General features: G+C 34.9%; 1 protein-coding gene across 4 annotated transcripts in view; it reads left to right on the top strand.

The window, feature by feature from the left end:
* Positions 1–16176, top strand: part of PPM1B (protein phosphatase, Mg2+/Mn2+ dependent 1B) — a 63249-nt gene that overhangs the window by 35327 nt on the left and 11746 nt on the right. For all 4 annotated transcript variants that reach the window (XM_033124617.1, XM_033124618.1, XM_033124615.1 and 1 more), the window contains exons 2-5: positions 4894–5753; positions 10242–10359; positions 15140–15251; positions 15627–15684. In XM_033124617.1, the coding sequence (XP_032980508.1) occupies positions 4908–5753; positions 10242–10359; positions 15140–15251; positions 15627–15684 (1134 nt within the window). In that variant the 5' untranslated portion in view covers positions 4894–4907. The remainder of the gene's footprint in view (positions 1–4893; positions 5754–10241; positions 10360–15139; positions 15252–15626; positions 15685–16176) is intronic.

Here is a 16176-nt window from a genome sequence, read left to right as displayed (position 1 = left end):
TAAACATGAATTAACTAAGTACTATATTTAGTGTTTTCCGGAATATAGAGAATTTTATCCATTGAATCTTACTTGGGTGTTTTATAATTGGAGATTAGCTTATTTCTTCTCCAGCAACTGTATGAATCCAGTTCTTCAGAAGAAGTTCTATTCCTTAGATGTGTTTAAGGGGAAAGAGAAAAAAGCCTCTGTGATACGCATCCATTTGACTAAGGAGTAGAGATAATTTTGAGTGAGCTAAAGGGGGATTTAGGAAAAAGGGAACCTGGAATTCAGCTTTGTAAGTGTTTTGATCTGGTGATGATTAGTGTTGCTACCTTTTGAATACGCACATTTGCCTGTATTTGACTTATTTTGAACATCGTAGGAATATTTCGATTTGAGTACTTGAACCAGCCCTTAAAGTTTCTTGTAACTGAAATTTGGCTTATTATATGTAAAGGTTGCCCACCCTCCTCCCTTACCCCCTTTCAGAGTTGGTTTGTAAGCAAACGCAAAGGCATCAGAGTTTTTTATGTGGAAGCTTAATTCTAGAGAAAAATACAAACTATAGATACCTGTCTAAATTTTAGGGCCTCTAGAACTTTTTTCCAGTTTTGTTCTCGGTGAAAAAAAGCACAGTTGTTCTCAGTTGGGTTTGCTACTTGCTCAGGCACAAAGGGGATGACACATCTGAGTTCCCAAATCCGTGATGCTAAGGTAAGTAGATAATGGACGTCTAGGTAGGAAGTGTTATTCTTAGGATTTCAGTGCTTCTGCTTTGCCCCTTGAAACACACACACACACACACACACACACACACACACACACCGGCCATACCAAATGAATTGTACTCTTAATCTTCTTTCATCTTTGTATATGCTAGCTAATTCCTTTCCCCACTTCTATCTTTTAGGCCTGAGCTTAGCTTTCCTTCTTCATTTGGAAGATTTTTAACTCCATTAGGCTATTTTTGACACCTTCTTGGCATACCTGTACTTATCCCATTGTGCCCCATATTACAGGCTGCCTTCATAAACTATGCACTGGTCTTTTTTTTTAAGTAAAGAATATTTTAAATGTAAGTATAGTTGGTATGCAATATTATATTAGTTACAGGTATTTCTGTGCATTAGTCTTGTTCTTCCACCAGACTATAAGTTCCTTTAGGGGAGAGGGCATCTTATTTCTAGTACTTAGTACAATGCCTGGCATGTAATAGGCACTCAGAAAATACTTGAATAAGTGACTATTGTACTATTGTTACATGAACTTTTAAATTAATTGAACAAAGTTAAAGTATTCCTGTGACAAATACATTAAAGGTGTGACTAATTTATTGCTGTATTTTATGCACTGATTATAAATGAAAAATTTTATAATCATCCCAGAAGAAAATACTATACAATATATAAACACATGGAGAGCTTTTAAGTGATTTTTAAAATGTGATTACTTAAAGTCATTTAAGCAAATTACTTAAAAAAAAAAAAAAAAGCACATAAAAACACCAGCCAGTAGTCCTCAGTCTTTCCAGGTATGAGAACCCTTTTTAAAATAATCGTTTCTCAGATTCTTACTTGATAGCACACTAACTGTGTACCATTGATTGAGAAAGTAAATAATAACATTATGTTGCTATGGGTTCAGTAATGTATTTTTCTCAAAGAAAGCTATGGAAAAAGGCAGATGTGCAGAGAACACTTTTTTCAGTCTTTAGGCAGTCATATAGTCTCAGTCTTGCAAAAACTCTGAGGCCCACAGAGTTGTATAGACCAGAAATCTCTAAAGTGGTATGTAGTACCATCCATTAGTATTAATATTTTAAAATTAGAACTTATATTTATTGTCTTTCATCTTGAAAAGGCTACTTGCATTTAGTACAGTGACTGACACTGGCTTCCCCACACTGTCAGTACGTCAAATGGGCCAGTGAGAGATGCTAAGGAAGGGTAGAAGTTTCACATCCTCATTTGTAGTCAACATTATATCACATTGAAGTTTATATGTGATGCGGTTGATTTGCACATGATCTAGATTCAACTAAAGTGTATTCAAAAAAATGAGCAAGTGACTAAAAGATTCCTACCAAAAAATCAGATTGATTAAAATTATAATAAAACACATAACATAAAAAAGTTAGAGCTCCTACTCCCAGTCTGAGCTCTTATTATGGCATAGAAACTGTGGTATAATCAGATCTGAAATATCAGCCTCTCAGGAAAACCTGAGATTGTCAAAGAGGAGTATTTGAAATATGATTCTGTATTTACTGTTGAAACTGTACCTTGCCTAAGTGTACAGTGTTGCTTGACATAATAGCTAAGAGGTAGCATATCATAAATTAGCAAGGCATTAAAAAAAATTATGCATTCTGAGGATAAAAACTAACCTTGAGTAAGTTTTTTTCCAGAGATACTTGACAAAGCCATACAACATTCAATGCAGTACTTTACAAAATTTCACTAATTTTAATTATAAATGTTTACAAGGCCCCTTGAGGTTTCTTGTTGAACAGTAAAAGACAGGAAGTCATACCACTGGGGAAATAACTTGTTTTTCCTACCTTGGTCGAAATGACTGAAATAATAATGTAATGTATGGCAAAAAATTAAAAGGTGTTCCTTTGTGATCAAATTCCTTTGTAAACTGCCAATTTTGAAGAAATCAGTATCAGAACAATTACACATTGGGGAAGGTTGGCTTTAAGGTTGATGAGTGTATAGGTGTTTGTAACGTACTTCCCCTTAGTATTTGCTATGTTGTATTTCAGTGATAAAGACTTCTGGGGTGGGGGAGGTGAATAGTAAAACCAAATAGATGCTACACAAATGTATATTCTCAACATAAATGGCTTCTCTAATAACCTTTTCTGGAAGAAAAACCATAGTCACTTAAGGTGAAAAACTTCACTGCATCATTCACAGACAAATTACTGCAGCAAAGAAGTTGACCCAGGAGTTTACGAAGAGCTGTTAGAGTGTCATCAGTGTAGTTTAGTTAATTTTGTGAAAGCAAGACCTTTAATATATATATAGTGAGTTATTTACAGTGCTTATAAATTAGATGAGAAGTGATCAAGAAAGTAATTTTACCACATAGAGGTTTGCTGATTGTCTTATAGCAAAAAGTTCTTTGCTTTTGAAGAGTTATGGAACTTAAAATAGGAGTTGCTAATTCTTCAGTGGTCTGCAGATATTTTTGGATAAAAGGAAACACACTCTTAATCTTTTCAAGAGTACAGTTACTTAGAAAGTAGTGTTAACAAAAGCATTTGGGAAATAAATGTTTGGAAGTGGTTTTTTGTGATTTTTGTTGGGAAAAAAAGGTCATCTATATTGAGTGTCAAATTTGTGTATTTTAAATACATGGGAATTTACGTATATGTTCTAGGAAAACTCATACGTATGCACCAAGATTGTTCAAAACAGCACTGGTTTTATAATTTTTAAAAATAAGAAATAACTCAAATATTCATTGATAGTAGAATGGTTAAAAATTGTGGTACAAGTATACAAATGGCATGTTACGAACTATAGCTTTGCATCAATGTGGATGAATCCTGGATATACAATGTGAGCCAAAAAAAAAAAGTGTGTTAGAGTAATACACACTGTACATCAATGTAAAATGTCAAACACGTAAAACTAAACAACCACACATGAAATTGTTTAAACTACAAGGGATGCTAATTATAAAATTCAAGATAATAGTAGGCTTCAGTAGTCTTGATAGTATTGTTTCTTAAACAGTGTTTATTTTATTACAATTTAGCTAAATGTATACATTATATAAATTCTTATGTATGATATTTCATGGTGTTTAAAAAATTAAATCATTATGGGACAACCCCAACTTTAAAGTGAGATCAGTTTGGAACTTTTTAAAAAATTGTCAATTTGTGCAAGAATGCAGTCCAACTTATTAACTCTGGGGTGAAATATGTAAGATTATGTTATATATTATATTATATCCAGTCTTATAGTAAAATAAGACCGGGTCTCATACAAATTTTTGCTCCAAAAGACGTATTTGAGCTGATTGTCCGGCTAGGTAGGTCTTATTTTCGGGAAAACACAGTAGTAAGTGTTAGCGCCAGGGCAGGCTGTAGGAAACATACCAGGGCATGGTGTAGTGGTTTGGAGAACAGTCAGTCCGAGTAAAGTGGGGCGGGAGGATGACACTTGGTGGTACTTTGTAGTTCTGTTTATGGGTTTATTCGCAATAATATGTTTTTTAGCACATCATAAAAGTTGTATTTGGTTTTAACAGAATCCAGGTAATGGATTTCAGTCAATCCAAGTAAAGTTTTCAATTTGATATACAGTAAAAGCTTGAACATCAAATGTTTGTAGAATGTAGATTTTATGCTTTAACTGAATTTTGGGGTTGTCTTCAGGATCACTGTGGGGGGAAATCGTAATTACAACACTTGCTTTTGGAAGGCTTTCTAAAATATATCAGCATACTTTTTATTGAACAAGATGTTGCACCATTCTGAATTCAATCTTACGTACTTCATCCCAGAGTTAATAAGTTGAATTAAAAAAAAAGACAAAAAAAAACAGGTTTTGTTTCTTGGTTTTCCTTTTTCCCAGAACAGTGGTTCTCAACTTGCTGCACACACGAATCACCAGAGAGGCTTTAAAAAAGTAGTGATATCTGAGTCCCACCCCCAGAGATTCTGATTTAATTTGTCTGATGATTCTAATGTGCTAGGATTGAGGAACACTTTTCTTGAAAAAGGACGTACTGGGAAATTTTCTAGGTTTCTTTTTTCTTTTTGGGGGCTGTTGTGCCCCTAAATTCGGATAATAGTGAAAAATATACTTAGATAGGAGTTACTAGAGAATAGATGGAATATTGTAGATAAATTCTCAAATTTAAACACCTACAATTTTTTTTTTCTTTCAGATCCATTACTAACCATGGGTGCATTTTTGGATAAACCCAAAACTGAGAAACATAATGCTCACGGTGCTGGGAATGGCTTGCGCTACGGCCTGAGCAGCATGCAAGGCTGGAGGGTGGAGATGGAAGACGCACACACCGCTGTCGTCGGCATTCCTCACGGCTTGGAAGACTGGTCGTTCTTTGCAGTTTATGATGGTCATGCTGGATCCCGAGTAGCAAATTACTGCTCAACACATTTATTAGAACACATCACTAATAATGAAGACTTCAGGGCAGCTGGAAAATCAGGATCTGCTCCGGAGCCTTCAGTGGAAAATGTCAAGAACGGTATCAGAACTGGCTTTTTGAAAATTGATGAATACATGCGTAACTTTTCAGACCTCAGAAATGGAATGGACAGGAGCGGTTCAACTGCAGTGGGAGTTATGATTTCACCGAAGCATGTCTACTTTATCAACTGTGGTGATTCACGTGCTGTTCTGTATAGGAATGGACAAGTCTGCTTTTCCACCCAGGATCACAAACCTTGCAATCCAAGGGAGAAGGAGCGAATCCAAAATGCAGGAGGCAGCGTTATGATTCAACGTGTTAATGGTTCATTAGCAGTGTCTCGTGCTCTGGGGGACTATGATTACAAGTGTGTTGACGGCAAAGGCCCAACGGAACAACTTGTTTCTCCAGAGCCTGAGGTTTATGAACTTTTAAGAGCAGAAGAGGATGAATTTATCATCTTGGCTTGTGATGGGATCTGGGACGTTATGAGTAATGAGGAGCTCTGTGAATTTGTTAAATCTAGGCTTGAGGTATCTGATGACCTGGAACATGTGTGCAATTGGGTAGTGGACACTTGTTTACATAAGGTATGTAAGTCTTTTTGTTATAATTAAAATACCCTATCCATTTTGAAAAGACACGGTAAGTAAAATTAAGGAAACTTAAATTTTTAAAACTTAATATTTTTATTAGGGCAGACCTGTATATTTTAAAATTATTTTCTTCACCAGACATGGAACTCTTTTTTTTCTTCTTCTTTTTTTTTTTTTTTTGCCATCCTTCCTTGTTTGCCTCAACCTTCTAATTTGAAAATTAAGTTTGAGAAATTTGTGGGTTTTGCTGTCATTTAAGTACTTTATGGCTTGTTGTGTGGCAGAGGCATCTATACAGAATTGTGACTTTTGATTCAAATTCTCAACATTGGCAGTAGCTGTCTTATGCCTGATTATGAAGCAGTTTGATCAAATATGTATATCGTATAATTCTGTACTAGATATACAGAAGATCAGGAGACACATAAAATATTGGAAGATATACTGGAAACTTAGGCTAAGTAAACTTTTGTCCTTTAGTTCTGAGCCTCCTAGCAGCTAAGGTAAAAAAACTGAAGTAAAAGTATGAGGTGTATATTTCTTACTCAGTAATAAAAGCAGCTTTTTCCTAGCAAGAAGATCATACGGAATTTACATGTGACTCTGTGTAACTAATATATGACATGGTGGATAATATCTTTTGTCGGAGATATCAAAATACTTTATATATACATATAAATATTTGTATCATCACTAATAAAAAAACCCAAGGCTAGTTAGTATAAAATGTAATTCTGTGAAGAATTTCTGTGGAACACTAAAGTTTAATTTGGATGTGTAATAGTCAGTGAATCTTAACTTGATACAGTAATGGGAAAAATCTAGACAAATAGATAATTAGCAATTCCCTTGGCTGTCTTTAAAATAGTGACTAGTTCAAAGTGGATTTTTGACAGCATCTATATAGTAATCAAAGTTTGAATGATCTGGCAAGTGCCTGAAATATGCAAGTATTCTGACTCTGATTAAAAAGACAAAACTAACTTTTAGTTATATGAAATAAAGGTGTTGTTGACTTATTTATTCTGTCTAGATTAGAACCGTTCTATCTCCCGACCATGTAAGTTGCTGTGGAAAGTACAGTCATAGCCAAAAACTTTCTCGAGAAAGATCTCTGAATCTATAGAAATGCCCAGGTTTTGGTGAAGTATCTACTAGTTTTCCATAGAACAGGAAGAGAAACCTTCAAAAAGAAAATTTAAGAGCTAGTATTTCTAGCTGGCAAGCATATTTTTTTCACCTGACTAGCAAATGAAAACAGGATTTTCTTGATTATGAAAATAGCATATGCTTGTTCGTGAAAAAAAAAATCCAGGTAATACAGAATATATAAAGAAACACTCAGAAATTTTGCTACCCAACTAAGCTGGCTTCTTGTGTTGTTGTGGTATTTATCTTTCCAGTCTTTTTTGCCAGCCTGTTAGTGTATGTATATTTATAAAAATGAGATCAATATACTTGTTATACTACAATCTGCTTTTTCATTCAACAGTATATTGTACAGAGAGCTCCACGTTTATAAGTATTGATCTAAATCATTTCTCATGGTTGCACATCATTCTGTTGAGTGACATATAGTTTTGAGGGAATAGCCAAAAAGCTATTAAGTGTGTAATCTGAAGTCAAGAAAGAAGTTTGTATTATGAATCAATTGCACTCTCCCTTCCATTGAAAGGACGCTGGTGTTCAGGAATTTGGCTCCACGCCTCTGAAGGTGGGGTTTCAATGATTCTTGTCGCATATTTCACTTGATAGTGTTTTTCATTTTAAAGTGATTCGATATTGGTAGTAGTGTGAAAGGATTCTAGGCAGAGTACTAGAATCTCAGAAATGATAAGTGATAGTAACAGGGATAAGAGGTTGGAACACGGGATTCGTTCCATTTTGGTGGAAGCCGACCATCATGTTTCCTTTGAATGAAGCGGTGTTCAAATTGAAATCAGTTTTGAGAAGTTTAGTTAGCTGTTTTGTATTGAAACATAATATTATGAACCACTGCGTGTTCCTTATGAAATTAAATAAACCTCTTATCCATTCTTGTTTTTCTAATTATGTAATTTTGTTACTCCCCTTGTTTGTATTGGAAAACCAATGGTTAGCAATAATATAAAACCATGTAATTTGAATAGAATATGATCTCTTTGAGTTTAGTTTGAAAGATTGAATATAAATTTTAAAATCCATGGAAAGCACTTAGTCCAGTGCTTAGTACTTAGCAATTTCTCAGTAGGTGTTAGCTTCTTTAAGAGGAGAGAGAAATAAGTAGATCCAATTTTTAAGTAGGTATTTCCCTGACAATAAATTTAAATAAAGTGTTAATATTTTCTACCACTGATAACTCTTGTCATGCCCTGTAGTTTACAAACACTTTTATATGTTAACTCATGAAATCTTGGGGGATTGTGATAGTTATCATAATCACAGTAGTTAATCAATAAATTTTTGCGTTCTATGAGCCAAATGCTATTCTAAGCACTTCACACTTTTAAAAAAACTCATTTAATTTTCACAACTTAATAAAAGGTAGTTAGCATTATTGTTTTTAACAATAATTTTTCAGGGTTGCCATTTAACAACATGAAGCTGTCTGTAAATGTCGAATGAATATATACGTCCTATCAGTTGGAAAATTATTTGATGATGCAAGGACGATTTGCATAAAACCAAAAAGAGAAGAATCTTTTTTAATTGCTGTATAAAAGTTACTGAAATACTCATATTTTGAGTTTAGGGGAAAGTCATCTTTATGTAGAAATAGAAGCAGCATCATTGAAATCACACATGCTGAGGTGTAAATGTAAATTCCTTTAAATATCTTTGGATATTTAAACTTGAAACTATCTTTCAGTTAATTTTTTAGCTAATAGGCTGTATATTTTATAACTTCTAAAAATCTAATGGAGATTACATATACTGATTAGGAATGACTAAACAAACAGTGCTCACGCTGTTGTTACCAAAATAGAAAATGGTTAGAAGAAACTGGATTTCTAAAAATATAAGGCATTAATTGTTTATTCATAAAGTTGCTTTAAAAAATCATTAGTGTTCAGTGAAGCTTAATTTTTTAATATCTATGGTATAAAGTTTTTGCCTGGCCTCAGCTTATGTGGTAAATTCTGATTCTTGTGGAATGTATTGACTCCCTTTTTTTGCTATTTGGAACCATGTATGTGTGTATATATTCATATAGCCAATGCAGTATTTCTAACATCAGTGATTGTGAACGTTTTGGTGGGTTTCATTAAGGAATGAAATTAGTTTGGGCCATTTTGGAAATCCTCATTCCCCCCTCTCCCCAGATATCAAAAATCTGATAATATACTCATGATAGTTCTTCCTACTAAAGCATGCGAGTCTGTGGAGAGAGTTTACTCTTTTTGAAGCCTTCTTAAGACCCGCCTCCACTGCCTTCAAACTTTGCTTCACTAATTTTTAAGAAGGAGTGGCAGAGTTCTTCAAGGCCTGCCTGTTGTTTTTTTTTTTTTGGCTGTGTCATGTAGGTTCTGAAAAGGTAGGAAGTCTGAACCAAACAATGTCTGCCTGGATTCTGGTTATAATTACTGAAAAGACTAGAATAGAATGGGTATGGCCTTAGCTTTTTTCACTTGGGTTGGCAAACCCCACTATCATACAAAATAGCTACCAACTTCATTGACTTAATTTTTTAGAGTGGTGAATAGGGAAAACAGGGCTTGAAAAAAAATCACTATTCCAAAAACAGTTTCACTCCATTCTAAGTAACTCAGTTAAAGTAATGCACCTATAGGAAAAGTAGTGAGAAAGCGTTTTAAATTTAGTGCTAATGCATGGTAATAGAGAGTATGTATTCTGTCCTTCCTTTTTAATATAGATCATTTGTAAAATCCAGTGTCTTCAAAATTTATTATATCTGACTACAGTGTATCTCAGCCATCCACTTACAGCCCATTGTTTTTTGCTGTACCCTCAGACCAGTTTCTAATTTAACTGTTTTCTTTTTCTGCTTGTAGTTTAGTTTAGTGTCTTGGTTATCCTAATTAACAGTTTTCAGCTGTGTCAAATTCAGTAGAGATTTTAGTAGCATTGCTAAGTGCAGGTTAATTAGCTGGGGGAAAATTGCACATTTGTTTGGGAGGATGTTTTTGGCTTAAGTCACTTCGGGAATATCCAATCTTGAATGGGAAATAGTTTAGAAGATTTAATACGTATGACGATATATCTTCAATTCTCAGATCGTGGAATGGTGGTGGGTAAGAATAAGTATACAATGTAATCAAAAGCCATAAAATAATTACAGGTCTGCCCATACCTAAAGACCTTGTTCTTCATGGTATGCTTCAAATAGTTCTCTTTGGAATGAAAATACATGTGTTGAATGTGTACATTCTGGTTGATTAAATAAACTATGATTGCTTAATGTAACCAACTCTGTTTTGAAGTAAATAATAGAAAGTAGACTATAGAAATATAATTATTTCTTTTTCTTTCTTTAATGTACAGGGAAGTCGAGATAACATGAGTATTGTGCTAGTTTGCTTTTCAAATGCCCCCAAGGTCTCAGATGAAGCAGTGAGGAAAGATTCAGAGTTGGATAAGTACTTGGAATCACGTGTTGAAGGTAAGAAAGATGTCTTTTTTTAAAAAAAAAGAAGGAAAGGAAAACTATTCTTCCTTGTTTATCAAATAGTTCTTTTAAAATTTCCTTAGGAAAAAACAATTAAATATTTCAAAGCAAGGCCCTACCTAAAAAGCAAACATCTATGTGCCTAAGATTTATTATCACATCTTGGACCAATGTGTGGGAATTTATTGGCAAGGAGAAAGCAATATGTCTGTTATACCACCAGAGAAACGTAATTTGAAAATAGTCTGTTAAAGCTTACTTTTTTTTTTAACTTTCCCTGATTACATTTTTAGTAGGAAGTGAAGAATCCGTTGAAATTTGACTCAAATGTAGAACACCAAAGTGCTATAATTCCACTAGCACTGGATCTCCCTTCCCAAGTTAATTACAGCAATTCATCACCATTCTTTCATCATACCGATAGAGTTAACATTGATGTTGTGAAAGACTACTGATTTCACTTATTTTTTAACTTTATTTTACAGTAATTTTAAACTTACAGAAAAGTTGCAAAAATATTACAGAGAACTTTCATATATGTGTAGTACCTTCTACCTAGAGTCACCATTTGTTTACATTATACCTCATTTGACTCATCTCTGTTTACTTTCTGTAGCATACTTTCTGATTCTCTCTCTCTCTCTCTCTCTCTCTCTCTCTCTCTCTCCCCCCCCCCCTCCTTTTCCCCCCACCATATTGCTAATTTTTTCTGAACTAATTGAGAGTAAGTTGCAGATATGATATCTCAGTACCCCTTAATACAAAAAGGACAGTATCTACAAAACTGTACTACATCCATCAAAATTAGGGAGTTAACATTGATATAATATCATCATCTAATCCACAGATCCCATTAAGATTTCCCCAGTTGTCCCAGTTACGACTTTTATTGGTCCAGGATCTAGTCCAGAGCATGTGCTGCATCTAGCTTCCATGCCTCTTTAGTCTCCTTCCCAGTGAAAAAGTTGCATTGTTTTCACTGATCTTGACATTTTTCAACAGTACAAGTTAGTTACTTTGTAAAATGCCCCTCAGTTTGGGTTGGCTGATGTTTCCTCTTGATAAGATGTAGGGTATATATTGGCAGAAACACTTCAGAAGTGATGCTAGGTCCTTCTCAGTGCATGGTGTCAGGAGGCACACCATGTGGTAAATCTTAACTTTCATCACTCACTTGAAGTGTTCTCTTTCAGGCTCCTCCATTGCAAAGTTAATTAAAATGAACAAACAAACAAAAAAGTTAATAAATATGTTCTACTTATTAATAAGTATTCAGTAGGGAGATTCTTTGAGATTATGTTAGTAACCTATTGTTTCTCAAATTTTCACCTACTAGTTTTAGTATCCATTGGTGATTCTTGCCTGAATCAGTTGCTATGGATAGTAGGCAAATGGTGATATTCTAATTCAGTTATTCTTTTTATATGTATTAATTAGAATTTTACTATAAAGAAAAAATTTTTTTCTCTTCTGCCCATTTGTTTAATTGAATCCATATGTGAGCATGGATTCAGATTCCTATTGTATTGTGTTATAATCTGTTACTGTCATTTTGATGCTTATATTGTCCTAGATTTGGCCAATGAGAACCCCTTCAAGCTTGCTCCAGTGTCTTTTGATCTGTCTCTGTAATTCCGTGAGCAGTTCCTTACTTTCTGGCATAATGAAATACTCCAGGCTCATCTTCTATTTCCCTGCACCAACCCTGAAATGAGCCACTGTTCCAATGATCTCTCTTTTAATTTTATTTTTATTTAGGAATTGGGATTTGTGTATAAGGTGTGCTGCTGGGGTATTTCTATTACTATACCCTCTCAAAATACAGAGCTATTCCCTGCCTCCCGCCCTGCCTTCCTCCCTTCCTATCTGGATCTATCTGATCTATCCCACCAATAAACTCCAACTCTTGTGTAATACAAGAGTTCATTCTAGTTTTCTCTCTTCATATTTGTAACTCTTCTCCTACAATGAAAAACCTGGCTCCTACTATCAAACTAATTTGTCACAGCTAACCCTTGTGTAGCTGCCTTACTTACTCGGCAGTGGCTTTCAACCCCATTCTGAGTCACACCCCCACCCAGTACTAAAGCTTTGCTTACTGTGCTCAGCTTGGATACCTCATGCTGGATCCTGCTGCCGCCACCATTGTCCCTTCACCCTTGTAAGCCTCACCTTGCTTGGCCTTATCTAACGGATTTTGGGGCTAAAAATCCATTATTCAAGAGTGAGGGAGGGGAGAAGCTTTATCTTTAATATAATTGCTGATGTGTTTCTGTTTAGATCTATTCTTTTTCTTTTTTCTCCTTTCTTGCCTTCTGTTGGGTTAATCAGCATCTTCTGTTCCAGTTCATCTCTGCATTTGCTTATTAGTTATACATTCTTTTACAAATTCATTAGTGGTTACCCTGATAAATTGACAATGCATGTTAGAGAGTGTGGCAGGATCCCCAACTTAATGACTACATTTTGATTTTATGTGTGGTGTTTAGAAATAAAATTACTTTTTATGAAGTTATACTGTGTTTCCCTGAAAATAAGACCGGGACTTATAGTAATGTTTGCTCCAAAAGACGCATTAGGGCTTATGTTCAGGGGATGTCATCCTGAAAAATCATGTTAGGGCTTATTTTCCAGTTAGGGCTTATTTTCGAGGGAACACGGTATCAATTTTGTTTGTTTTAAGCTTGATGTCATTCTTACAAAGTTCTTTCCTGAATTCAGGATTACATATTGACCTATATTTTCTCCTAACACTTTTATGGGTTGATTTTTTTTTTTAATAGTAAATACATTTGAATGATAAAATTAATGATCATGATGTCGTAGGCTTGTAGAATTTGGTCTCTTATGAGTCATGTTTTGGATATAGTAGCCATAGTAATTGGTGAGAGTTTTATGAGGTGAAAATTTGCAATTTCAAATGCGTAATTACCGTAAGAAAACTGCATTCATTTGCAGGTTGTGGCGGGGGAGGGCAGATTTCTTAAAGGAGTTATATTGCAGTAGAGACCAATTCTTTTTTTTTTTTTAAGTAGAAGAGTAAAACAAGCAGAGGCTAACAAGGAATACTGGTTAGGAGGGTCTCTGAGGAAAGAGATTTGAGCAGATACGTGTGTATGGGAGAGAATGGTTATCTGGGGGAAGATGATTCTGGCAGAGGGATCAGCAAAGACTGAGAAAGGACCATGTGTAGAGAGAGTGACGAGATTAGAATTAGCTGGTAGAAAAGTGGAAGGCTCAGGCAGGCTGCTAAGCAGCAGATTGTGCAGGGTTCTAGAGACCAAAATCAGGACTTGGGAGTTTATTCCAATGGTGATGGGAAGTCATTGGAAGATCTTGAGCACTAGAGTGACTTGATCTGACTTTTTTCAGAGGCTCTCAGTTATTGTGTGAAGAGATTGTAAAGATGGGACAGGAGTGGAAGCCTGGAGACCGATTAGGAATCATGCATTAGTGTGGGTGGCAGATGGTTGGGTTGGGGGTGTTGCACTGCAGTGAAAACTGGTTGGCAAAGTGCTAGGCTGAAGAGGTTCTCAGCTGGGGGAGATTTTTAGCCCCCATGAGATGTGTGGCAATGTCTAGAGCATTTTTGGTGTCATAACTGAGCGGACGCCACTGGCATCCAGTAAGTAGAGGTCAGGGATGTTGCTTAACATTCTGCGATGCACAAGATAAACCTCCACGACAAAAAATCAATCGTCCGCGTCAAAATGTCAGTGCGGAGGTTGAGAAACCCTGCTCTATAAAGATACAAGTTTAAGGTAGAAAAATTGTACTCCTGCCTTTGTGAAGCTACAGTCTGTGCTACAGTAAACACTGTGTACAGTGGGAGTGTGTTGCAGTGTGCCTACTCCAGGCGTGGCATGGAAAGTGGAAACCTGAGGGATGAACACGGGTTAACCATTCAGAGAGATTGTTGGTTGGATTGGCGTAAAAAGTGATCCAAAGCAAGGAAAAAGTACATGTGAAGATCTAAAAGGAGAAGGCTTCTTTGAATAGAGCCTGTGGAGATAATAGCAGTCAGGGATAATAGCAGAGCTGAATGGGAGTACAGTTTAAGGTCACAGTGAGGCTTGGTAAACAGTCGGATTTTGCATCTTGTGGGCTGCTTTGGACAATGCTCTTTTGTTGTCTTAAAAGTAAGTTGCCATTGTCTGATTTTTGAGTTTATGGCTTGATACTGTCCAAATAATCATGGTTCAAAAATCTGTTTTCCATAAATTATAAATACAAAAGAAACACGTAAATGTTTTGTTCTAAGCATTAGCAAGTTCTGGGATTCATTTTCCCTTTTTACTTTCAAATAAATTGTTGTAGAACATAACTATTTAGATATCAAAGAACCTATAAAACAATTAATTTTTCTTCTTCTCCTTATAATTTTTATCCATCCATTGCTTTTATTTTTCTGTAATAGAATTAATAGTTTTTATAGTATTTTTACATAAAATCAGAAAAAAAGTGTTTATCCATGTAGTTGTACTATGTTCATAGGAATTGTTTTTGGTGAGTATATTATTTCATTCAGTGGCTATACCAAATTTAACTGTCCCTTTATTGTCGAATATTTAATTTGTTCCAGTTTTTCTTTTATGAATAACGCTGAGATGAGCATATATATACAGATCACTTTATATTACTTTTTTTTGTTCTGTGTGATGTTTGCTTTTTATATTTGAACATAGGTACTAGCAAATAGTACCCCCTATTTTCACTTCTTTGTGAATACTGAGTTGATCACATTAATTTAGGGACTTTTTTTAAAAACCTACAGAAATTATGGAGAAGTCGGGTGAAGAAGGAATGCCTGATCTTGCCCATGTCATGCGCATCTTGTCTGCGGAAAATATCCCAAATTTGCCTCCTGGGGGAGGTCTTGCTGGCAAGTAAGTAGAACAAAAAGAACTTGGAGTTTGTTTATAATTAATAATTAAAAGTTTGGGGTAAGAGGTACATCAGTTACCTAAAGATGAAGTGGGTTGATGGTTCGTATACTAGAGAAGATCTATTTTATCTAAAAGATTGTTTTTAAAGGAATTATTTATCATACTCTGAGGATGAAAGTCCTTCTTTCCTGGGTAAATAAGGATCCTGGGTAAATAAGGGTTGTGCAGGATCAAATTCTGAGTGAAATGTAGAAACTATGTTTTTGGCAAGTATTTAATGTCACAGTTAATTTTTGAGTGTAGTCAAGATGTATTATTTTAAATAGGAGCTTAATAATTGTACTTTAATGAAACTAAAGCTAAATTATTTTTTAGGCGCAATGTTATTGAAGCTGTTTATAGTAGACTGAATCCACATAGAGAAAGTGATGGGGTAAGTTTTATTTTATTTCTCAAGCATTTTAAATAATTTCATAATATAAATACTAGATATGAATATACTCACATAATGAAATCTATAATAAATTACTACTGCTTTTATTTTAAGGAGTCAGTTAAAGTTTAAGGAAATGTATTGCAATGGAGGTAGAAGTAAAATTCTTTTTTGTAGTATGTTTGTTGTCACTTAATGGGTATCAAATGCCTTTTTGTTTGGGCTGTACTTATTTCCTCCCTGTATGTCTGCCTTCTCTTTCTCCCTTAAATCTTAATTTTGAGGCAAAGAATGTGCTTTTAAGTATCTCAGTTTCTCCTTTTGCTAGCATCACTGGAAGTTAGTGATAGTGAATGAGTTGTTAATTTAATAACCACACCTTTCAGTGCCCTTGTGTGCTCAGTTGAATACCTGAGGATAATTTCTTTCTAATCTCATTGTGCTGTGGGTTTATGTGTTGAACTGAGATAACCATTTTTGTTGTACGCTGCT

Source organism: Rhinolophus ferrumequinum, chromosome 13 (genome assembly GCF_004115265.2).
Source record: "Rhinolophus ferrumequinum isolate MPI-CBG mRhiFer1 chromosome 13, mRhiFer1_v1.p, whole genome shotgun sequence".
NCBI lineage: Eukaryota > Metazoa > Chordata > Mammalia > Chiroptera > Rhinolophidae > Rhinolophus > Rhinolophus ferrumequinum.
The sequence above is the reverse complement of the archived record's forward strand: the minus strand, read 5'-3'. Positions and strand labels throughout refer to the sequence as shown.